Source organism: Chelonia mydas, chromosome 1 (genome assembly GCF_015237465.2).
Source record: "Chelonia mydas isolate rCheMyd1 chromosome 1, rCheMyd1.pri.v2, whole genome shotgun sequence".
Classification (NCBI taxonomy): Eukaryota; Metazoa; Chordata; order Testudines; family Cheloniidae; genus Chelonia; species Chelonia mydas.
The window spans coordinates 326,386,305-326,412,653 of record NC_057849.1 but is presented as its reverse complement, the minus strand read 5'-3'; the positions used below and the strand labels follow the sequence as shown (position 1 = coordinate 326,412,653).

General features: G+C 40.6%; 1 protein-coding gene across 1 annotated transcript in view; it reads left to right on the top strand.

The window, feature by feature from the left end:
* Positions 1-24,991, top strand: part of SEMA3C (semaphorin 3C) — a 163,070-nt gene extending 138,079 nt beyond the window's left edge. Inside the window, exons 13-18 of the mRNA XM_037889242.2 lie at positions 6,993-7,081; positions 10,084-10,125; positions 11,389-11,546; positions 14,907-14,974; positions 18,778-18,908; positions 20,668-24,991. Coding sequence (XP_037745170.1) covers positions 6,993-7,081; positions 10,084-10,125; positions 11,389-11,546; positions 14,907-14,974; positions 18,778-18,908; positions 20,668-21,081 — 902 coding nt within the window. The 3' untranslated portion in view covers positions 21,082-24,991. The remainder of the gene's footprint in view (positions 1-6,992; positions 7,082-10,083; positions 10,126-11,388; positions 11,547-14,906; positions 14,975-18,777; positions 18,909-20,667) is intronic.
* The last annotated feature ends 1,358 nt before the right edge of the window (positions 24,992-26,349 follow it).

Here is a 26,349-nt window from a genome sequence, read left to right as displayed (position 1 = left end):
CATGGTAGCAGTTAGTGTCAACTGTGATGGTGGTTTTGATGATGTGGACAGCCAGCTCTTTGATTTGTCGATTTTTTTGTGGGATTGTTGTTTGTTTGTTCTAAGTCTTTAAGTTGGCAATACTGAGCTACTATGGTCATTGTGGAAAAGAACGGTTGGTGGTAATTTGCAAAGAGAGATGTAAACTCAAATCTCTCCTGTTCAAGACATTGTATGTCAGCGAAACAGCTCTGCATTTGATATCACTATTCATTATTTTGTACCTCCTTTGTTATACACTGTGGGCTAGGTCATCAGCTGGTGTAAGCAGGCATAGCTCAACTGGCTTCTACAGGACTCTGCTGATTTGCACAAGCAGAGGATCCTGTAACTTATTCATTTTTTCTTTCACATTGTTCTCTTCCTCTCTGTGTTCCTTTCTTCACAGTCTCGCTCTCTCTCCGTTTGTTTTCCACTCTGCCTACTCTCTGCTCCATTTCCAAGCCTAGGGGATGTTTGCTCTTTTTCCTCTTGCTGTTCACTCTTTCCAATCCCTCATAAGCAGATTTTGATCCCAGTAACATTCAAGTTCAAGTCAAGCTTTGAAACCTGTCTTGTTTGAGAAGGTTTGGCATGAAAGAAATTACATTCTCTCATTATTTATTATTTGTATTATGGTTGTCCAAAGGCCTCAGTCAGGACAGAGACCCCTAGTGTGCTGAGCATTGTATAAACACAGAGAAAGACATGATCCCCGTGCTGAAGTGTGTGTGAAAAATAATAGGAGAGAAGGGGAAGGGAGCATGAGGTTAATAGTAATAAGATCATGCTGTTAAATAGGTTAACTATAGGCCTAATCCAGAGTTTACTGAAGTCAATGGGAGTCTTTATATTGACTTCAGTAGGCTTTGGATCAGGCTCTATATACGCGATTAGATTGTTCCAAATCATGTAAGAGTTTGATTTATATTTTCAGAGTAGCAGCCATGTTAGTCTGTATCCGCAAAAAGAAAAGGAGGACTTGTGGCACCTTAGAGACTAACCAATTTATTTGAGCGTAAGCTTTCGTGAGCTACAGTTCACTTCATCGGATGCATTCAGTGGAAAATACAGTGGGGAGATTTATATACACAGAGAACATGAAACAATGGGTGTTACCATACACACTGTAATGAGAGTGATCAGGTAACGTGAGCTATTACCAGCGGTAGAGCGGGGGTGGGGGGGAAACCTTTTGTAGTGATAATCAAGGTGGGCCATTTCCAGCAGTTGACAAGAATGTCTGAGGAACAGTGGGGGATGGGGGGGAGCAGAATAAACATGGGGAAATAGTTTTACTTTGTGTAATGACCCATCCACTCCCTGTCTTTATTCAAGCCTAAGTTAATTGTATCCAGTTTGCAAATTAATTCCAATTCAGCAGTCTCTCGTTGGAGTCTGTTTTTGATTTTTGACGAAGAATTGCCGCTTTTAGGTGTGTAATCGAGTGACCAAAGAGATTGAAGTGTTCTCCAACTGGTTTTTGAATGTTCTAATTCTTGACATCTGATTTGTGTCTGATTTATATTCTGGAATTCAAATTAACCCCAAACTCAAAGCGAAGCTCATCGGTCAGCCTTGTAAGGTTCGCTGAAACTTGTGCAAACTAAAGTTGGTGGATTTTGCCCAGACCTGTACCTGCTCTCTGAACAAGAATACCACTTCATCTTTGGAACTTAACTCAGTATTTCCAGAAAGTGCTATTGAGATGGCTGCTATGTTGGTCAACACACCAGGCACTGAACCAGGGACCTGCAGGCACACATAATGCACACTGACCAGTGGGTTATATAATGCCAATGCCAATGATTATCTATGGCTAGGATACTATTAACTGTGGGGCAGGAAAGCAATCATAACAGCTTTCTTTATTAGTTTATGTGACTGTAGTCTCTAAAGAAAAGGTTTCAGAGTAGCAGCCGTGTTAGTCTATATTCGCAAAAAGAAAAGGAGTACTTGTGGCACCTTAGAGACTAACCAATTTATTTGATCATAAGCTTTAGTGAGCTACAGCTCACTTCATCGGATGCATAAAGTGGAAAATACAGTGAGGAGATTTATATACACACAGAACATGTCTATATAAATCTCCTCACTGTATTTTCCACTTTATGCAAATGGTTCACATGGTGTAGCGTAAAGGCCACATGTTTAAGGAACTGTAGCAGGAGACCAAAGAGGCCATTGAAGAGAAAAGTAACATGTAAATGAGAATCTGCTGAAGGAAGGAAGGAAGGAAGGAAGGAAGGAAGGAAGGAAGGAAGGAAGGAAGGAAGGAAGGAAGGAAGGAAGGAAGGAAGGAAGGAAGGAAGGAAGGAAGGAAGGAAGGAAGGAAGGAAGGAAGAAAGAAAGAAAGGAAGGAAGGAAGGAAGGAAGGAAGGAAGGAAGGAAGGAAGGAAGGAAGGAAGGAAGGAAGGAAGGAAGGAAGGAAGGAAGGAAGGAAGGAAGGAAGGAAGGAAGGAAGGAAGGAAGGAAGGAAGGAAGGAAGGAAGGAAGGAAGGAAGGAAGGAAGGAAGGAAGGAAGGAAGGAAGGAAGGAAGGAAGGAAGGAAGGAAGGAAGGAAGGAAGGAAGGAAGGAAGGAAGGAAGGAAGGAAGGAAGGAAGGAAGGAAGGAAGGAAGGAAGGAAGGAAGGAAGGAAGGAAGGAAGGAAGGAAGGAAGGAAGGAAGGAAGGAAGGAAGGAAGGAAGGAAGGAAGGAAGGAAGGAAGGAAGGAAGGAAGGGTGAGCTAGGAACTCAGTTTATCGTATCATGCAAAGAGCAACTTCCAGATGACAGAAGCTTAATATATTGTAGCTCCTACGGGTCTCAGCTGGGGAAAGACTCCTTTTTGGTTCACATTCTACAGAGCTCAACCAATAGACGGGCTATTTGAACTAGGGCTGCATCCACCTACCACTCAGCCAGACCTCTACTCTCCTTGCCTCTCTCTCTTTCTCTCTGTTACAACATGGGTATTGAAACTGTAGTAAGGTCAAGTGTTGTGTATTACCTACAGAGACCAATGAAAGGCATAAATCTGCTATGTAGCTTCTTATATATTGTAGTGTTTAGCAGACACAATGGCTTGTCTCCTAATTTAGTAGAACTAACACATTCTTTGTCAAATTCATCTTTGGAGTGACTCTAGAGAAGTCAACAGAGTTACTCCAGGAAGGAAATTGTCCCTCTATTTGTTTGATTTTTATAGGATCTTGTTGTGAACATAACTGACTTACATTCATTCTGTGTCCTCTTGTATCTTGCTTTAAGAACAATAATAAACTGGAAAACACATCAGACTGTGTGTAATTTTGCATACCTCTTGTGTCCATTGCTGTTTTGCCAGTATCATTTCCAACATTTCTTTTGACCCAAGAATTTAAATTCCATTAACAGAAGTGAACAAACAAGATTTGCAACAAAACTCAAATGTAGTTATTCTGAGATGAACACATAGAAGTGCACTTGGTTTGACAACCACTGTTCTTACAGTCTAGAGAGCTAAACATTTTGGAAAAGGGACTAGGAAAGCCATCTGGGGACAATTATTTTTGTTTCACTTACCAAGGAAAAGACTGAACAATAACAGTAAAACTAGTGTTATTGTGTATTGTTAGGGAACAGCCCACAAGCCAAGGTTAATCCTTGCATAAAATTGTTTTTAATGAGCAATTTTCCACTGTCATGCTTTACATTGCATAAAATAAGTTGAAAATAAAGCAGGACTAGTAAGCACAGTAGAGTGGTGCGGGGATTCCTTATGAAAGGTAATGTATCTGGAGATAAGGATCTGGCTTGTCATGTTAAAATAATATTGAGACAACAGGCAATAAATTGAGATGCAAATGGGAAATACTGTCCGCTTATCCTGTTTTATCAAGGCATTGCAGAAGCTAATGATTCAGGAACCCAGTTTTCAGATGTGGAGTGCCTTATAAGGAAAACAAGTCCCTGAATTTGTGTGCTCATATCAGTGCTTAGTTATGTAAATACCCATGCTGGTCTCCTACTGTAAGTTCTAATTTCAGCACCCCTTTTCAGGGTTTGTGCATTGAAGACCAGTTCACAGTTTTAAACGTGTAGAATGGATTGCTACATAGATGAAATACACTTACTTTTGTATGGGTCAGACCCATACTGCATGTGTGAGGATAGGAAGGGTCTGTACCAATGTACATTTGAGTATTTTACATCCTGTAAGTGAGGTTTAGAGGACACAGGACAGGCAGTTGAGAGTATATTCCAAAATTCATGACAATGAGCAACTCCTCCCCACCACTATATTGTATATCCTGATATTGAGGGAACAAAGGACGTTGCTGGAGAAGAGTCATAACACAATGCTGTGAAGGGAGATGAGACGGAGAGGGAATAGAGACAGACTATGTGTACAAACTACACGTATTCATGACTTGACTGGCTTTTTAGAGGTAAAGGTTAGTGCCTTATCCACACACACACACACACACTCTTCATCTCAGCTCCATGGAAGGACATTCCACAGTACTCAGGGAGTTTAGGGATTGTGTAGGTCCTGGCAGCCAGTAAATCTCTTTCAGGTCCTCACAGTTTTGCTAATGCTGACACCCTGTCCAGACCACTGGGGTACTGTCAAAAGATTTAGTTTCAGGAAAGTTTCTTCTGAAAGAACTGGTTTATCATGTCATTGCATAATGAGGACAAACAATAACCATAGAACAAATCCTCATGAAATATTCATGGCTAACATTTGCTGAGCACGTACAGTTGATAGCTATACATTTTTTTATATCTTGGATACTTTAGGTTTCTTGATATAATGTTAAAAAACAACAGTGTGGTTTAGGTGTGTGGTCAGGATTATTGTACATGAGTACAATTATTTATTTTGAAGCCAAAGTATGCCTATCTGCTGGCTTACACTGCGGAAAAAGAATGATTTAAATTATTTACAGCAACCAACTTGCATTCTAAGTCCAGCTATGGAATGTAGTCACTGACCTTAAAAACAAAATCACAAGTCTCCCGCTTTTGATTTCCTCTGTCAACATCATAGATTGCCTGATGGGAAGCTCAGATCACCTGCCCACAGGCAGAAACACACACACACACACACACACACACACACAGAGCTCTAACATTTTACTGACCTGCTCAATTCAACATTATTATTGAAACATTTCATGACAAAAGGGGGATACAAACTCTTTGCTCTTTCTCCTCTGTGACAATATGGAGCAAAATAGGTTTGTTATAGTCAGTCTGAGTTCTAGTCCTTCCTGACAAGAGGAACCCATAGCCAGGGGTGCTGGAATAATTTTTATGGTGCGGGTGCTGAGAGCCACTGAACTAAACTGTAAACCCTGTATATAATGGAAACCACTTCAAGCCAGGAGGTGCTGCAGCATCCCCAGCACCCCTAGTTCCACCACCTAGGTCCATAGCCCTTTTTTCATCCAAGACTATGTCTACACTACAAGATAGAGGTGTGATTCCCTTGCTTGTGTACACATGTTTGTGCTAGCTGTCATTGAACTAGTATGAGTATAAATTACACTGTAGCCTCAGTGGCCCAGGTAGAGGCAGCAGAAGCTGAGTGCTGCTGAATACGACCCCGCTGAAACCGGTGGGTACCTGCTCGGCAGGGCTCAGCAGTGCAATAGCAGCTATACCGCTGTGCATTCTCACACTAGCTTTGTGAGAGCTAGCCCAAGTTACGTGTACATGAGCAGAGGAATCACACCCCTATCTCATAGTGTAGATATAGCCCAAGGCTCACGGTTTTCTAAAGAGCCAACAAAGTCCTGGCTGAGCAGCATAAAATTAGCTGCTAAGATCCTCTTTCTGGTCTACCATTCTTACCATCTCAAACCTTTCTTTGAGTCCATCTTCTGACACTGCCTTTTCCACTGCATCAAATACAATACATTTGTCCCTTCCTTGGAGGCCCTAGAACAATGGAGTCCTGGTTTATGACGTGGGCCCCTGGGTGCTATGGTAACGCTAATAATTAATATAATATAAATCTCTCCCATTTTATCTGTTTCTATATCATATTGTGTCACCTCACACACTGCCTTCAATGTCATCCCTTTCTCACAGAACATCCTCCCTGAACAAATCCCTGAACAGCCTCTCTGAACCATAAAGCCACTACCTTGCCCATCTTCAAGTCCCACCTCAATCCCCATTTCAAATGTCATGCTAGCAAATTGATTTTGTGGACAAAGACTACATGCTACTATGTGTTTTTATGGCGCTGCTGTGGGAGACCAGTTTTCGAGCATTCCTCATGGGCATCCTTGATTCTCATGTGGATGAAAACAATGGCTTCTGTTGCTACATAAGGCCCCAATTATTGACGGTGCACACCAACCCACACTGGCGAAGGCTTGCATCTCACCCATGTTAAAACTGATTCTTGCACTGAAATTTGTACCATGCAGATTGCTTACATGTTATTAGTTTCTGTTATATGTTGCCAGGAATTGCACATAAAATTCGGCATTGTATCCATTTCTCCATTCCTTTGTTTCTGTTGTGTTTTTAGATTGTAAACTCTTTGTGGCAGGGGCTGCCTCTTCCTCTGTGTTTGTATGGCACCCAGTACAGCGGGGACCTAATTCTGATGGGTACCTATGGGTGCTATAAAAGAATAATACATAAATGAATGAATAAATAAATATCTGACCATGACTTTATCAAAAAAAGTGTGAGAAAAGTCTAATCCCTTTATACATCTATTGTCTGCTTGTATGAATCACACTAGGAAGAGTTATTACAGATACTTTAAAATCAAACACAAAGTTATTGGGCTCATTACAGGAGTGACTGGATGAAGGTCAATGCTCTGTGTTCTACATGGGGTCAGACTTAGACGATCTAATGGTCCTCCAGATCTTAAAATCTATGAATTTATGAAAATCATTTCCACCCTTCTCTCCACTAAGCTTTTTCCTCTAATATTTTTTCCTACTTGGTAAGAATTCATCTGTTCTCTCTCTCTATGTTCCAGATCAGGGGACTGTACAGAAAGTTGTTGTCTTACCCACCAACTCTTCTGCAAGTGGAGAGCTCATTTTAGAAGAACTGGAGGTTTTTCAGGTTTGTCTTGCTCCCCCTTTCATTCCTCCAACATGTACGTTCACACAAACACTTTGGTCTAAAGGACTTTAGCAAGGGTGACTAGCACTTGATAAAAGATCAAATAAATTAGAATGTCAGCTTGATGCCCTCCAGCTGAAGGAAGTAGGAATAAGGTGATATCTAGTGTACTGTGGAGTGTAAATGGGCTTAAATCCTTTTTTTTTTTTTGCATTCAAATGCCTTGTATTTCTTATGTTGTCATCCTGGCTCAAAGGATTTTGATAATTACATTTTTTAAGAGGTCATGTTATACTGGCTGCCAGCTGGAGACTTTTATCATTGGCATCACATATTGAGGCAACAGCCATTTGCAGCTGGAATCTCAGTTTTTCTTTTTCTTTCTTTCTTTTTACTTCTTTGATTATACGATAAGCTTTCTGATTACGAGCCACATTTTGAAGCAAACTAGTGTTGTTTTTACTTTGCTCCAGTTCTTTAAAGCCAGATGTCACTGGAGTCAAAAAGCTTTAGGCCTAAATCACCCTAAGCTGAAAAGAGGCATAAACAATTAATGGCAAAAATAATAAAAGAGTCTCTGTCAATCATTCTAGCTGCCTGTTAGAACAATAAGGAACTGTTCACCCCACTGGTGAAAGCTCTTTGAAATTTGCGAGCGGACTGTCATTTACCAGGTAGACTCAGGGAAAGTGATGGGGATCTGGGCTGAGCTTCACTGCACCCAGGGCAGCTCAGCCTGTTGTGCCGAGGGCCTGGGCAGCCACTTGCTATGGTGCGGCTAACTTGCTGTGTAGGCACATGTGGAAAGGGAAAGACATGGCTCCATCTCCTCCCAGCCCTCTTTGGGCGCACCAAGGAAGCATATCCTCTTCTCCCCTGTGGACAGAGGCCCTCCCTTGTGCAAGCCATACAAGGGACTGCCGTCTCTCCACAACCTCCTCCTCTGCACACCTTCATACACGCCTGTCCCAACCCATGTTCCACAGTCCCTTTGTACCCCAGGATGAGTCACCTATGAACTTAAATGGTCCTGTTATGCCTTGTGTGGAAAACTGAGCCTATTTTTTTCAAAAAGTGCACATGAATCATATTTTATGGGACTTCTTTCACCAGAAATAGTATTCATTCCATTTTGAGCAGGGGAAGCTAGGCAGGGAAAGCAAGGGCTCATGGGAAGTCTGTACCAAAGCCTGGGAGAGAACCCAGGGTCAGGACTCTCAGTCCCCTTCTTGGTCTTCTCATTATTACATTCTGAGCCCTCAAGGTCATTCTAGCATAAGCTCAGGGCTCAAAACATATGTAGTTGTGCTGGGGCTTTACTAATGACTCTCAAAAATAGAGGGGACAAGGGTAGCGTAGGCTTAGTGTTAGTAAAGGCCTACACTAAGTAAAGCATGTGGTACTGCTGTCAAGTATTTTCTTTTTGAAAAGTAGCTCTGAGAGGGAAAGTGGAATCTGAGGCCCAAAGTGGCATTTGACAGATTGCAGTGAGAAAAATGGCTGGAGCAAAGCTCTTTAATCTTGTTTCCATGCAAGACAGAAGAGACAGGGCCACAGAACAGCACTGCAGACACAAATCGGGGACATTTTGATCTACTTCAGTGTTTGTGAAAATGAGACACTGATAGAACCGTTCAAAGCAAGGGGAGAATAGGCACTGTATGCTTCCCACACACTGACCTCTGCAAATTTACTACCCATTAGACATGAACTGGCAGCAACACCTTATTAATCTGGCCATTTACCCCTTACAGCTATGTCAATATGACTCATTTCTCACCTACTAAACTTTTACTGCTCCAGTCCTGAGCCCCAGCATCTGCCAGTGCACTTTTGTTTACCTCAGGTATTTATATGTCCCCCGCTACTGTAGCATCTGAGCACCCTATAATCTTTACTGTGTCTGTCCTCACAGCATCTCTGTGAGGTAGGGAAGTACTACAATCCCTCATTTTACAGATGGAACTGTAAAACTGGAACTGAGGCCCGGAAAAATCTAAGCAACTTGCCCAAGGTCACACAGAAAGCTTATGGTGGAACATGGAATTGAACTCACATTTCCCAGCTCCCAAGTATTCAGTCCTGAAGTGCTACAACCCCACAGTCCCAATTCTGAGCTCCTTCCAATCTCTGCAAAGCCCCTTGCAATTCCAGCCCTGGGCCTCCTCACAGCTCTTCTGGTGTGCCACACTTTAATCCTGACCTACCACAATGGCATCCGTCTCTTGTGATTACTATAGTAAATCCTTGCTCCCCAAAATAATGATTACCATTACTGTTGCCATCACTGACACCATTAATTTTGATGAGAATAATGGATTGTTTCATTGGTTTACCACAGTGGATGTAATAACTCCAAAGGATGTTCTTTAACATTCAGTTTCACACAGATAATAAGTCACTGAAAACTACATACAGTAGTGTGCAGTGTCCACTGAGTACGCTGAGCAAAAACAAAAATTCAGTAACACTTCACATCATTTGTAATGTTGGCATTTCTTGTTGATTATCTAAAATCATGTGTTAGACAGTAACCAAAGTGCATGCGTTGTAGATACAGTGTGGAAGAAATATTAATTCTCCTTGTCCGGATCATGTGCTAATTACGCACGAGCTGTTACATGATTCCTGCATGCTGTCACCTTCCAAGAACAAAGGCTGTGCCTTCCAAAGAGAGAGTGATGGTTTGCAAACACATACTGCCTATCTGTAGTGGTGAGCCAGCTCTTAAGAGCTGTTCTGCCAGAAGTGTGAGAGAACTTGTTAATGTGTCTTAGTCAAGTCCAGAGGTTCATGCAGCCAGTATATTTACTGACTCAAACTTTGTGTTTATGTCATATTTGTTGAGTTGTGGCAAAAGATGATTAGGTGTGAATGACATCTCCTCAAGAGTCTGGAAAAGAACAGTTTATCTAGAGATGACTGTGGCTTAGAAAACGTTAAAGTTTAATGTCATGACATAATAAATAAAAGAAGGCATATAAATGTGATTTGTCTTTCAGAATAATGCTCCCATAACAACAATGAAGATTTCATCTAAAAAGGTAAAGAAAAGTGGAACACTCATTCAATGGTTATTACTGGAGGACAGAATTAACGTAAGGTCCTAAAAAGGCTAACTAGGATGCACCATACTAAATACAGGCACGCAGATCTTCAGTGTAGCACCTTTGACTCCCAGTTTTCTAAGGATCTGTGCCAGCAGCATCAGGACAAAATCCACTAGTGTATTGTTCAATATTAGTTATTTTCAATTGATAAAAAGTGTCAACAGTCCAATTAGGGAACAAAAAAAGTCCCATATAACCAATCACATCACAATCCATAGACTGAAGCTATTTGTCTAAATTATTCATTCAGCGCTTGGGGAGTATAGGATTGGTGGTATGGCGCCTGTGATGAGGTTGTATCTGTCAAGCTAATTCATAATGGCTATTTTGACATGAATCATTAATATGGTGATGGTGATCATAATAGTTGTGTGACTGCACAACCAAAATAAAATGTAGCTAAAATTCTGTATTCAAACAATTTAAATTTACTGAATTGTGCCCAAGACTTTTCAGAAGTATTAATTAATTAATTACAATTTCTGAAATTAAACTCAATGAGATTTGCCAGCATAATGAGAGAGAGGGACTCAGGCCACCACAGTTCAGGTATGCTCAGATCCAGGGTTTATTTCCACTTTAAGAAATGCTATTTAACTGGCTTTTGGTTAGAACCAGTCAGTTTGCTCCAGATTCTGATGGCTTCACTCACCTTGAATGATCCTTACTCCATGAGTGGTCTCATTGACTCCAGTGGCCCCATTGGCCTGGAGTAAGGTTCTGTTTAAGGTAAGAGTCTCAGAATCTGGTCCATAGTGACCTCTAAGTTTTGAGTTTATGAGAAATCCAACTAGAAGCTTTGCACAATATTTCTTAAGGAGACTGTATGCAGAGAAGTTACTTAGCTCAAAGGCTTGATTCAACAATTCTCACTAAGGACCAAGTCCTCAAATCTGAACTATATTAACTCAGACCTGCTGCAGCAGGCCAAAATAATGAGACTCAATGTTCAAAAAACCATTAGCATTCTCCATAGCATTTTAAGAATTTTCTAACAGGAGGTGGTTATGTTATAAGCATATTAACCTGAGTGATTTCTATTTATTTTGGTTTTGAACCCTTTAGTGGCTCACCTCTTGGTTTTCAGTTAATTCCAAAACTAATTGAAGGCTTTATGCATATGTTAACTAAGCTCCTGAGTGAAGCTGCTCCTCTAGGCTCCACAACTGTAATAAACATTTCCATTGCCTTCAACAGCAACAGTTGTATGTGAGCTCGGATGAAGGGATCACGCAGGTATCTTTGCATCGCTGCCGTATCTATGGAACAGCCTGTGCTGACTGCTGCCTAGCCAGAGATCCTTACTGTGCTTGGGATGGCAATTCCTGCTCCAGGTTCTACCCAACAGGGAAGAGGTGAGGAGTCTGATGAGATTTGCAAGAAAAGTACACGTCAGGGGTTTACTTTCATATGTAATCATGGGTCATGTAATGTGATAGCAGAAGGGGATTGTTGTTGTTGCTGGCTTCTTTAAAAATAATACTGAAATACCTGTTGTATTTGGCATTGCACACTGACCAAAATTATCTGCTAAAGAAGTCACTTTTTTATTAAAAGCAATATATTGTGAAAGAAAGATTTCATTCTAATTTTAATGCAACAAGCACCTAATCCTCCTCTGGTGTACAATATGTGCACCAATGTTAATGGAGTTACACTGAGGTAATGATGATGTGGGAATAGAATCAGAATCCAGTGATGCCTTTGCCTTTGCTTAAATTGCTGTGGATATAACTATCATGGTAATCGCTTCCATTCAGCATAATATCTGAGAGTGTGTGTGGTGCATTAAATCTTTTTATTCTGTGTTTCTCCTCACTGAAAAGGACTATTTATAGGGAAACAAGTTGGTTGGGAATTTTTCAGTGAGTCACTTTTCATCAAAAAACACTGATTTGTTGACAGCAAAACTATTCACAGGGTCTGTTTCGACAAATCCCCTGACCTAAAAAATGTTGGAATGAAAAGTTTGGAATTGTCAGAACATTCCATTTCAATATTTTTGAAACAAACCAAAAACAGAATCATATATTCCGGTTAAAAATGTAGACCAAAAAATATTAAAAAAAAAAAGTAGAAATCAAAACAAAACATTTACAAATTATTGAAACAAAGGTTTTGATTGGTATGAACCGATTTTTAAAAAAAATTCTATTTGCAAACATTTTTGAGATTTTGACTTTTCAGCCCCATTCAGGATGGTAAATATTTTCAAACTCTCAAAAATATTCACGGGACAAGAAGAGTGTTTCTCACCCTGCTCTGGGAAACAGACCAATACAGGCAAATTTCATTTCATATCATACCCACTAGATTTGGGATTTTCAACATGAGGTTCATTAAAGCGGACATAGAAAGCAATTTTTCTTTAATTTACAACAGAAGGTCTCTCATTCTCACTGAGCTAATGGCACAAACCATACTTTTTATGCAAAATAGCAACCTTGCTCCACTTCTCCGGGGAAATATTTAATAGCAGAAAGCTGTAGTGAAGTTTCATAATAATTCACTGCTTGTACAAATGACTACAGAATATCTAATAAACATTGTGTGAAATATTATCAAACTAAACTTTTCATTACAAGTGGGGTCTTAGCCTGGCCTGTGCAGGAGCAAAAGGGGAATGAGACCCACATTCCTCTGTGTAACCTCCCTGCATCACAGTTGTAGATGCAAGGAAGTGCCCGTGGACAGTGTGCATGGTACTTCTCCCTTTGCAGATATCTGGGGAGCTGACAGAAAGGGATGGAAAATGGGTGGAGCCTTGGTTCCATCCCCCAGAGGACCAGCCAGTTGATCAGGTGCCAGTAGCCAATGGCTAACACTTGGGAGCAAAAAAGGGAACAGAGACCATTCCTTTGCTGGACTTCTCCTGGGTTAGGGCACCTACTGGCCACCCCTTGCATGGGATTAACTCATAAAGCACAAGTTAGTCCTGAATGAACAAAGTATATTTTATGGCGCAGGTACCTTGCTTTTTTGTAGTAGCAGTAGTATTTCTTTACAATTTGCAAAGTTCAGCATTTGACCGCTGGTCTTCACGACAGATTCTCTCAGACACCAACCAAAGCCCAGGGTGGGTGGATGGGGAATGGTCAGGGTGCTGGCTCCAGCTCTCTAATTCTCAGCCCACCCGAAACCAACACAACTTAAACTGTCGAGACGTATAACAGAGTGGAAACTCAGGCCCAACATTTATAATTTCCAGTGGACCTCTTGCCATTTCCATCATGTATAGCCATGTTATTTCCATTGGGTTTTATACTGCTGTTTGTAATGTGCTTCTTATTGCAGACCAAAGTAAACACCAAAAACAGTATGGAAAACAATCTGTTTTTCATATGTTAAGGAAATGAGTTGTTTCTTTATCTAAAGAAACAGCTTGTGCTGGAGAAAACATCAGTAAATCGAGCCAAATCCCCAAGTCTAGACAGTAGTATCTTTCTACAGTCAATCTTTCTCTTGCCTCCTCTTTGCCCTGTGTGTTACTGCTGTGTGTCATCCCACACCGCATAACCTCAAAACACCTGACTTTTTCCTTATGTCCTGAAAACACCCACAAACACATCCTCCCCAAACAAATATTTCCACTTCTTATTTCTGGATAAATTGTAAACTGTCAGGATAAGGTCTCTTGATTAGGTTAGTGGGATGTAGGAACAGCTTCTGCAGACCGCAGCAAATTATGGTTTACCTAGATATTTTCCTATTCTGATGTTCACTGTTTTCTCTCTCATCTGCAGATCTTTAGGCCATGTGATAGTGCTGCAGCATTTTTAATATTGAGTATTAAATGTAAAGGAAATCCTAAGCCACATAACACTGGCCTGGTTTCAGGTTTTGTTGCAAATTCTAAAGTCAGACAGAGAGATATCCACCAAATTTTGTGTTGGGCTTAGAGGCATGAATTCATGTGGAGAAAAATAGTTATAATAGGATAAAGCATGACCACCTGATGATCCCAAAGCACTTCACAAACATTAATGACTTAAAATTCACAATATCCCCTTGAGGCAGAGCACTATTACTCATCCTATATGAAGAGATGGGGAAACCAAGACAGAGAGATTCTGGCACACATTTCCATACCAACTGCCTAGAGTAGGACAGGTAAATCCATAGTTAGGCACCAAAATAAGTAGTGTGATTTTCTGAGATGCAGAGCAACCTCAACTCAGCCAATGAGAACTAATGACAGGCGTGGGTGTTCAGTACCTCTGGTAATCAGACTACTTAGGCCAGTTGGAAACGTTGGCCTAAGTAACCTATCTAAAGTCAAATAGTGAGTAATTGATGAGGAGCAGTCATTGAACCTACAAGATTATGTTGCTCCACTGTACAATAGAGACTGTTGGAAGGACATACTGCTTGATAGTGAAGAATGGATGAACCAGTTTGGATACAATGCAAACCACTTGCAACCTTTCTCAGAAACCTGAATACAACTCATCTTCTTTGAGTTAGACTCAGAAGAGTCTGCCATTTTCATGAATAGGGTCAATCTTAGCACCCAGCTCTGCTCCCATTGATTTCAGTGGGAAAACTTCCATTGATTTAAATAGGACCAAGATCTGAACCTTATATGCATGCCAGTTGCAAAACATGGAATTGTTTACAGTAAATCATGACCACTGATGCTAATATATAATTTGGTGAATAGTCTGTTTTACAGTGTGGCTATTTTAGTCATAGTTTATACTTCCCAAATATTACAGGCGGAGTCGTAGACAAGATGTGAGACATGGAAACCCTATGACGCAGTGCCGAGGATTTAACCTGAAAGGTACTGTCACTGAAAGATGATCGTACTGTTAAAGAGCATTCGAACTTTCCTTCATGTGACTCATCCTTCACGTCAGCCATGTGGTTTACTGGTAAAGCAGCAAAAAAGCACAGTCATTTTCCAAACCTGAGATAGGATTTTTTCCCTTAACATCCTTTCCTTGCATTTTACATGAAATGTTGCCTTTGTGTGATAAAACAGCATGAGATATTATAAAGTGAGAGTCCCGTAGCACTGACTTGAGTCAGCTATAGGGAAATGATGGACTATTCTATTCCCCACACACTACTGCCCATGTCCTTTAAACCCATCTGTTCCAATCTTGCATCTGATAATTATACTGAACTGTAAAGTTATTTGGAGCTAGATTATGCTTTTGGGCATAGCCCTGAGCAAGGGGTGGTGTGTAAACTGCACCCCCCACACGTACCCCGGAATAGCCCCAGGGCGCACTGTGACTTGGACACCACTCTGAGTCATAAGTCTTCCTCTTTCCCCCTTTGCACTGGGGGATGAGTAAATTATTCCATTCCTTTTCATGAAGCATTTTACACCCTGATGTGCCCCGGATCATCTACGCTGCCCAATGAGTTGTGGCAGTGGAACTAAGGCTCCTTCCACGCCCAATTCCAAGCAAGGCCAAACAGGGTGATATCTGTAATTTAGGCCCAGGTCATCAAAAGATCATAGAATATCAGAGTTGGAAGGGACCTCAGGAGATCATCTAGTCCAACCCCCTACTGAAAGCAGGACCAATCCCCAATTTTTTTTGCCCCAGACCCCTAAATGGCCCCTTCAAGCATTAAACTCACAACCCTGGGTTTAGCAGAATAATGCTCAAACCACTGAGCTATTCCTCCCCTCCCCTCCCCCAAGATGACTAACTCCCATTGGTTTCAAAGGGAGTTAGGTGCCTAAATACCTTTGAGGACCTGTGCCTTACTCCATCTTCCTCTCCTGCATGGCTGAGTAAGGGCTGTGACAGTCTTGTGCTTTGTAATCCACACAAATTGAGATTAGGGGATCAAGATCATTTTCACCTGTAATTTTAATCCTGTTTTGAACTCTCATCCATTTCACACTGTGCCATCAGTAGTAGAGTTGATGTCTTTTGATGGGATATGTCAATTTGTCAAAAACAAAACTTTTCGTAGAAACATATCCAGTTCCAATGCAACCTTCATCAGGAAGGTTTCTCAGGTCCAGGATGCAAATTCTAGGAAAAGAGAGTGAGATATCCCAAAATAGCCAATTAACCTGGTAGTAAAGATAACCAGGGTGAAGTCCTTACTCTGAATTAGATAGAGCAGAGGCTTAAACATGGGTCTCCTACAACTTGAATGAGTGCTCTAACCACTGAACTATTGACTAATCTTAATTAATTAGGGTGTTTCACTCTCTCTTTTCAAGGAAGTTTTGGTGAGAGTGGGGAAGAGAAGAGCTAGGGTATAGATAGGTGGCCCTTCTCCCACTTTTTCCAGTGTAATAAAAGATAATAAAGAAACCGTAATTTAGACTCTTTCAACATATAATTTATATTTTAAGCCATTTTATGGCAAACTAATACACTGAGAAGAAAAAATATCGGACAATCACCAAAAAGACAAAAGAACTGATGTGAGCAAAATGTATTAGCAAATTCATAATACAATTTTGAAAATAAGGCATAAAGCTTGCCATGTTTTATGCCTCAACATTCTTTAACATGGGAGGCGTTAACATTTTTCAACACAGTGCTACATTTAAATATAGCGTTGAGCACCAATAGGTTTGTATGACCACTCTACATATATTCTGTAAAAACTTTTAACCCAAATTATTGTTAACTCTTAGGGCTGTTTTCTCTCTCTCTCTGTCTTTCAGAGCACACATAACAAATAAAAATAATGTGCAATAGATAAAAGTTTAGTGAAAGGGTGGAAGCATTTAGATACTACAATGCTAAAGAAAACTGTAAAAACTGTAGAAAATGTAGACAGATAGACTCTCATATTCCTATATGACTCAGTCCTAAGGTACATCTATAAAACTCACTTTGGCCCCAGTCCTGCAGTAAGCTCCATGCAGGCACAAAGGCCTACTAATTGCCAAATTATGACCTTTGAATGCCAAGTACTTCAGGATTGCTTCCATAACATTTACAATATTATTACTGTTGTTATTACAGAATCCAAAATGTGCTAGGCAGTTTACAGAAAGAATAGAAAGCTAAGGTTCCTTGCCCAACTAGCTTAGAATCCAATTTTAGACGTGACTATGACTGAGGGTCAGAAATAGGAGATGGGGGATAGAATGAGGAAAGAGGGTGACAGCCTTATGATGATGCTATTATTTGATTTAGGCATCTATGTTTAGGTGGTTCAATTTACAATATTTATTTTTAACCATTACTGTTTACTCAGAAATAGAACTTACATTTCATGTAATGTTAGAAAAATTAAGCCTTGGCCAATATTATTATTTGAGCAAACTAATAAAAAACTAAACACTTGATGTTGGTAACAGACATTCACTCATCTATAAAGAGTGTGAAGTAGCACAATAAGTCTAGGTGATGATATAAACTCAACATATGCCCAAGTATTGCTAGAGTGTTATAAATCAATTGAAAGCCTTTCCAAGGAGAAGACTGGCATCATCTCCTTCTGTCTCCGGGTCTCAGTCTCTGTCTGATCTATGCTTTTCATTGGACTTTAGGTTTAGAGCTAAGTCCTGGCCTACCTATAGACGTAGCTGCACCAAGTGGTTGGGGTGGAGTGAGACTTCATGATGGCTAAAGGTGACCGAAGAGCATCTTAATGCTGTTTTGAAAAAGAAGCTGTATTTGGCCCTTTTTAGCCCCCACCTCACCTCAAAATGCACATTCAGGGAACAGCTACAGGCCTAACTACATCCCTGGGGTAGCGGGCTGTATTTTTGTGATGCTGGGGCATTGACAGGCATGTTAAATAGCTCACCCTCCTTTAGACTCATAGACTTTAAGGTCAGAAGGGACTATCATGATCATCTAGTCTGACCTCCTGCACATTACAGGCCGCAGAACCTTACCCACTCCTGAAATAGACCCCTAACCTCTGGCTGAGTTACTGAAGTCCTCCAATCATGGTTTATAGACTTCAAGTTACAGAGAATCCACCATTTACACAAGTTTAAACCTGTAAGTGACCATGCCCCATGCTGCAGAGGAGGGCGAAAAACCCCAGAGTCTCAGCCAATCTGACCTGGGAGGAAATTCCTTCCTGACTCCAAATATGGTGATCAGTTACACCCTGAGCATGTGGGCAAGACCTGCCAGGCAGATACCTGGGAAAGAATTCTATGTAGTAACTCAGAGCCCTCCCCATCCAGTGTCCCATCTCCAGCCGTTGGGGATTTTTGCTACTAACAGTCACTAATGGGCAACAGAGAGCACTAGGATGATGCCCTGGCCTACTGCTACCTTAGAGCACTGGGCAGAAGAAGTTCCCTGTGTCCTTTTATTATTCCTAGGCTGCACAAGACAGTATTTGACCCAGGATTTGCTAAGTGACTCACAAACAGGTGCCCAAATTTCTCAGAACAATCTGCGCCCAGAGCTGACATATTTGCGGTTTGATTTGGCCTGAAGTTTCTCCAAACTTCATTCCTTTTCTTTTATAGATTTCCCCTCCAAATTTCAGTCTAACGAGTCTGAGATGGGGTGTGACTCAGCTAGGTTACGGAGCCTTGGTTGCCAGTTTTGCTGACATGTAAATGTTTGCTTTCCAAATCAGAATCAGGCATCTGTAGTACAATAGTCTTATCTGCCCCCTTTTGCTTCCTAGCATACAGAAATGCAGCAGAAGTAATTCAGTATGGAGTGAAAAACAACACCACCTTTCTTGAGTGCACCCCTAAATCTCCCCAGGCGTCCATTAAATGGCTCTTTCAGAAAGACAATGACCGAAGGAAAGAGGTGAGTAATGCAGCTCAGCAGCACGGATCAATCGAAGGGGGAGGAGGGAAAGTGCATTCAATCAGGGGGCTCAGACAGTCTAGTTATGATGAAGCAGGTTAGGAAAATTGCATGAACATATTTTAGTGTTTTGGCATGAGGAGGGCCAGTTCTCATGATACATTATAGCTGAGATTTTCAAACGAGCTTAAGAGAGTTAGGCACTTCACTCCAGCTGACTTTTAATGGGAGTTGGGCACCTAATTCCCTTAGAAAATTCTAGCCTACACCTATATTCAAAACACTAAGCAGAAACTCTTTCCTCTACAACAAGGTGATTGTAATGGGACTATTTGCTCAGTCAGCACATGCTGTTGATCTGAGGAAGCAGGCATAAAAGAAACAAGATGTGTAAAATCAAGGAGTTAGGTCTGGTCAAAGCAGCACCTTTGTGCAATAGAGAAGATAAAAGGAAGAGCGAGGGGGAATGGGGCAGGTTTCCTTAGCAAGAAATTAGCTTGAGCTAAAACCACTTAAGGCTACAAGCATTTTCCCCACTGTGGTGTAATCACATTTTCCATTACTGCACCCTCCAAGGCTCTCAGGTTTCATCACTCGAACATACAGTATAGTGCTTTCCTTGAGTGATACAAAAAGGAAACATCATTTCCATTTCAAATCTGAAGCAGATATTCTTTGGAATAAAAAAGGAACTTCTGTTGTAAGAGGAAGACGGTAACATGGTGCAGGTGACAGAATATAAATAATGGAAAGTGTTAAACTCATGTCAGGCCACCCTGTGAAATGAGAGAGAGGACTAATAAGGCGTTTATTGAGTAAAACATGCTGTTTCTGAGGTATGCTCGGAGAAGGCTCAAACCTTGTGCTAGCAACATAGAATCAATTCTTTCTTCCTTACTCAAGAAAAACATACACCGTAGCTGAGTCCCCTTTTGTGTTTCTGTTTTGTAATTGTGTTGGAATAACACATGCTGGAATTAGTAACGGATGAACCATGAAAGGATCAAAGGGTTGTTTCTTTTCAACTAAACTGAATCTCTCTGAATTCTAAAATCTCTTTGCTTGAGGAACTGGGCTGGAAATTTCATGAGAATAGACTTACTCAAAATAGATTTCTGCAAAGCGTCATGCCATGTGAGTTGCCGCAACATCGAAATATTTAATAAAACACCATAGTCGACTGTCATAGGCATGAAACTAAAATTAAATAGTGTGCTATGGAAATTTCTCCCAAACTCTGCAACACTGAAAACAGAATGACATCCTTCCTACAGCCACTTTTACACCATTGTATAGAATCTACACCAGATATATAATTCTTTATAGAATTGCCCTCTGGTGCCAATACCCAATTAAAGCATTTACCCAACAGCCACCCAGTGTCCAGTAAGACATCAACCACCAGTCTTACGGACTCCATCTTCCTTTCAGCAGATTTAGCAGAACACTCTGATGTTAGTGGGTAGGCTCCCCAGGTCTGTAATGCTGGCAGAGAAAAGTCTCTCTACCCCCAGGGGTCTACTCTCTTTGAGGTGGTTGAAAATCCTGCCTTGTGTGGCTCCTCCCAAGGACCTTGTCTGGCTTGATCTTCTCAAACGTTAATAGTAACTGTTGAAACTCATAATAAAGATAAAATTCAGATAAACTTTCCACAGAACAAGCTCCCCATATATGAAAAGAGAGTCACTAAAAGATATTACATATGTCTTGAATAATTAATTGGCCCATAAGAAGTTTATTTTGCCTTTCGTCCTTGTAGGTCAAACTTAATGAAAGGATCATATCGACTGAGCAAGGACTCTTGATTCGCTCTGTCCAGGATACTGACAGAGGACTCTACCATTGCATTGCAACAGAGAACAGCTTCAAGCAAACAATAGCAAAGATCAACTTCAAAGTGTTAGATTCAGATATGGTGGCCTTCATGACTGACAAGTGGTCCCCCTGGACCTGGGCCAGCTCTGTACGAGCCCTGCAGTTCCACCCAAAGGACTTCATGGGAGCTTTCAGCCATTCAGAAATGCAGATGATTAACCAATACTGCAAAGACAGTAGACAGCAAGGACAGCGCGGAGAAGAATCTCAGAAGATGAGAGGGGACTATGGCAAGTTAAAGGCCCTGATTAACAACAGGAAAAGTAGGAACAGAAGGAATCAATTACCAGGATCTTAATTTTTTTCATTTGGAGCCTCAGATGTGTTTGTTCTCCCTGCAGGGGGCTCTTGTTTGTCTGTTGAGAGCATATTAAATTAAAACTAGTAAAGCAAGCCTGAGAAACTATCCTTCTCCCAGTAAAATGCAGTGTAACTTAATTAAAGAAAATATAAAACCAGCATTTTCTTTGTGAGATGCTCACTGGCACTGCATAGGTCCCTATCGTAGCAGCAAAACTGAATATTTACCTTAACCCATTTGATATCCTGATATTTACTTACAGTTGAAGAGAAAGAAAGAAAATAAGTACATTAATTTGCAGTTTTGGAATTGAGCAGAACAGAAGGGGAGAGAGATAATTGGGGTTAAGATGGCTGTTCAAATGAGGGTGATGCCCAGGGGTTTCTTGCACTGCATTTAAGTCTATGAGTTTCTAATTGTTTACGGTTCAATGTTGGGTTTACAGTTTTAATTCACTGTACAAGTCATGTGAATGCATGTAGCTAAGAAGCTGGCAAAGGTAAAGTACAGTAGAAGTGGATAGTACAGAAAAAAAACTGAAGGTCAAAGTAAGGTAAAAGTAGAACAAAAGGGGAAAAATTATTTTATATGTCAGGAAACACTGATTATTGTTCATAATATGAGTTGTAATACATTCTGAGATTTAATTTACCATATCTCTGCTCATATTGACATCAAGTAGCATATTGGCCCTATAACACTGCATAGCTTTGTAAGCAACATGAGGACTCTGATTATAGGTAACATTTTCAAAAGCATCTAAGTGACTTAGATACTTTTGAAAATGTTACCTTCCTGTGAGCAGAATGTGGATGTATAGTACAACATTTCCTCAAATACTAGAGCCACAGATTTCTTTTATAATGTCCCAAATGATAAAGGTTAGAGCTGGTCGAAAGATGTGGAGAAAAAATCATGAACATTTTTGAAAATTTCAAAAGCAGTATCTTTTCAAAGTTTCCAAGAGAGCTGACTTAAAAAATGTTCAGAAACCTGCTTTCCAAAAATATTTGATTTCAAAAATTACCAGTTTTGATTTTTTTCCCCCTTTCTTTCATCCTTTTCTCCTTTTTTATTAACCCATATGCTATTTGTTTCTGAAAAGGGCGAAACAAGAGAATGGTTTAGAAAGGGGCAAAAAAGAAAACTGAAAAAAATATTTTTTGTCCAAAGAAAAAAGGAACATTTCAAAACAAGATTTTTGGTGAAATTTTCATTTTCAAAAGCCGTTTTTCAGCAAAAACATTTTTGTTGAAAAAAGATCTCCACCAGCTCTGATGAAAATCATGATTTGTAACATGCCAAATAGAACTGGTTGAAAACTTGGTGAATGTCTTTCTGTCCATCCATCCAGCTTGGTACAAAAATGTCACCATTTTCCAACCATCTGTAATGCAAAATATCAGGGGCAAATCCTGCTAGCCTTACATATGTGAGAAGTTTCCTGGAGTCCACTAAGACTACTCACATAGGACAGTTATTAGCAACAGATAGCCCCACAGAATATCACATGTAATGCAATGACACTTTACGATGGTCTGCAGCAAAATAAGCTAATTAAAGATATATTCAAACAAAATAACGTAATTTTATGATGAATTGAGGAAAAATAACTTCTAAACCAGAGGTGGTTTTCAAAATAAAATGCCAGCAGTGCTAATAAAATGATGCCTTCAAACAAAGTATCTATATCCAGTGGTTCTCAACCTGTGGGTCAGGACCCCAAAGTGGGTTGCGACCCTGTTTTAAAGGGGTCGTCAGGGCTGGAGTTAGACTTGCTGCGGCCAAAGTCGAAGCCCAAGCCCCACCACCTGGGGTCGAAGCCTGAAGGCTTCAGCCCTGGTGGCAGGGCTCAGGTTACAGGCCCCCTGCCTGGGACTGAAGCCTAGGGCTTCAGCTTTGCCCACCCCCTCCACACACGCACACACACACCCAACCTGGGGCGGTGGGGCTCAGGCTTTGGCTTTGGCCCCTCCTCTCGAGGCAGTGGGGCTCAGGCAGGCTCAGGCTTCAGTCTCTCCTCCTGGGATCATGTAGTAATTTTTATTGTCAGAAGGAGGTCATGATGCAATGAAGTCTGAGAACCCCTTATTCTAACCATTATTATTTTAACTTTATTTTGAAACAGTTAGTGAAAGCTTTTGGGGCATGATTCTTATCCCACTTCCTTTGGTGTATATCAGGAGTAAGTCTACTGAAGTGAGTAGAATTACTTGAGATTTACACTAGTGTGATGAAGACTCTGTCTCAGTTGCATTATTCTGATTTCAAATTGATGCGAGTGGTATCAGTCAGGCATGTTACCATTGCCGTTCAGTGACGGAACAGCTGGGAAATATGCCTTGATTCAGCAGATCACTGAACCACAGGCTTATGTCCCATTGTCATCAGTGGGACCACTCATAATTAACTGCAAGTTTAGCACATGCTGAAGTGCTTGCTTAAAGGGGGATGGCATGGCTCATGTGCTTAAATCCGAGCCTGTACTGAAGTGCTTTGCTGAATCAAGGCCTAAATGCATATTAGTGAACTATGTACACTGGTGTATAGTGGCCTGAACCAAAGCCCATGGGAACCAATGGGAAGATTCCCATTGATTTAATTGAGCTTTGGATCAGGTCTCAAGAGCTGGCAGTGTAGATTCTACAAAGATTAAATAAAAATGAGTCAATGAAAATCAGTTTTTGCCAGGTGTCTTGCAGTGGAGAAAATATCCTTTTGGTAGGATGGGAGACTTTCTGAAGATTCTATACTTAAGTTACAAACCAAAAAATCGTTTTGGGCTCCACAAAACAAAGCTACCTCCTAGACTGACATTAGCTCATATACTCTGTATACTGCACTTGCTCTTCCAATGTTATCCAGGAGATTCACGGCACAGTTAGTATAACATTAATGTCTGTTGTGAGGCTCGTAATTGATTCCAGATGAAATATGGCATTTAATAAGCATTTAAGGATACAATTTATTCTTTGAGTGGTTGACTACAGTGATATTTTAATAGGCCCCCATCAGGCCTCAAAAATGATAGTTACATTGTTTATAACTGAATATTGGCAATATGGGATTCAGTTAAAACAATCAGCATAGCTCTGAGTTTCATATGATTATAAAATAATATTTTTAAAGCTGCTTCACATACAATTCTTATGGTATGACTGTTTAAGGGATTACACTTAAACTAACATTTTTCTGCTGCATGAAAACGTAAATGTATATATAACAAACTTCTGTCAATATGTAGCTAGTCCAGCCTCCCATGCTTTAGCAGGTCTCCTCTGTGTATAGTGTAGGTAGGGACCAGATTCTCAGCTGGTGTAAATAGGTGTAACTTCCTTGATGTCCATAGAACTACAGGGATTTATACCTGCTGAGGATCTGGCCCTAAATGTACAGGCTAGACTTACTACAATTTTATTCTTTTTAAAGTAAAGTAGACACCCCCCCCCCATTTGTATGTAACATGGACATTTAAGATTGTAATATTGTTTGTGCTATTTAATAACTTCCTATTTTGAGGATTACTGAATAATGTATATAATTTTATTCCTTTTTTTAAAGAAACATCTTCTAGATATAACTTTGCCAAATGTAAAGATAAGCTCTCTGTCAAGAACTCCATAAGTACTTTTTTTTGCTGTTTTTATTTTGTGTAGTTGTAAAGTTTGCTGAAATCCTGATTTAACAATGTGTTCCTTGAATCCTCAGTACTGTACATAAACGTGTTTCATTCAGAAAACCCTCTTTTTAAAAAGTGTAGGTATGTGTATAGTTCCTAGCATGATGAAACTGTCATTACAGTGAATATTCATTATATCCTGTGAAAGAAAGAACAAAACGTAGTTTAACACAGTGCTATTTAATTAGAATTATTATTTGCCTAACAAAATAAAGTGTGTTGAAACCACTTCAGAATTTGTTTTGCTTTTCCCTCTGTAGGTATTTGCTAACAACCAAAAACTTTCTTACTTATCAGAAGAACAGCTGTCCCATACATCTTTGCAACAAAACCATGCAAAACATGCTGGTTTAAAGATTTGTAATGAGTCTTTTTTTGCCCTCCCTTGCTCACACTTAGTTTAGTATTATTGGTTTCTTAGAAAAGTCTGGAACTTATCTAAGGGCAAGATTGAAGCTCTAGGAATGAGCATCATGAAGGATCTCTGTACCCCATCATGACATGAAGGAAGATCAGGCTGAAATTTTTCATAGACTGTAATTTGGCAGCAAATTGGTTTTTGCCAGAAAATATAATTTAGCAGGAAATTTCTGTTTTGAAATTTTCAAAATTCCCAATTTTTTAACTAAAAGGATTTAGAATGGGGGTGAAATTGGGGAGTTAGTTTTTCCCCCCTCCATTTTTGTTTCATTGAAAAAAACTGAAAAAACTCAGTGGAAAATTTCAAATGAAACATTCTTGTTTGGACTTTTTGCACCAATGATATAACATTTTTCAAGCAGCTCTAAACGAGGGACACAAGGCCAGAACGACAACTCGGAGTCACAATTCCTTCGTATCTCCTGCCTTGTTGCTGGGTGAAGTAATTTGCCCCTCCCCGTACCACACAACTTTCTCCTCCATGGCACCACGTGCTATCTCAGCTGTGCTGGCCAGACACCTCTGCCAAGCCTTTGCTGCCTTGATGTGGGAGCAGTAGAGGACCTACAGAGCCTGCTTTCCCTCTTGGGAGCTGCCAAGGAAGCAAGGGAAGGGGTTTTACTCCACATTACTTGGCTACAAAGAGCTGGGACACCGTCTAAGAGACTATTTATGTCAGGGAGGTACTACTGAACTTGAGCGATAGTGGCAGAATGAGAGCACAATCACCAACCTATGTTGGTTGAAAGGCACAATAAATTGTGAGTAAACTTGAACCAAGTTTTGAGGGAAGGTGAGTTCAGGTTTGAGGGAATGTGAACCTCGGTGTGATGCTTTCTCAGGGTGCCCAGGACTGTGAATCTCCTTGCTACCCCCTTGCCTCCAACTAGAAGCACTGCTGGTGCTTACCTGGGTGTCAGCTCCCTGATACCACCAGTCTGTTAGCCACCCAGTCTCCTCAGGGCAATGCTAGCTCTCACTGTGCTTTGCAGGTTAATGGTAGGTGCCCCCCAGACTCTGAGCCTCTGCCACTGGCTACTCACAGAAACACCAGGTTTGCTGTCCCCAAGAGGACAGTGTACACACCACACTGAGGATCAGCTCCTATACGTATCACAGCACCGACATATATTTATAGTGAAAAGAACCATTAGTTTATTACCAAA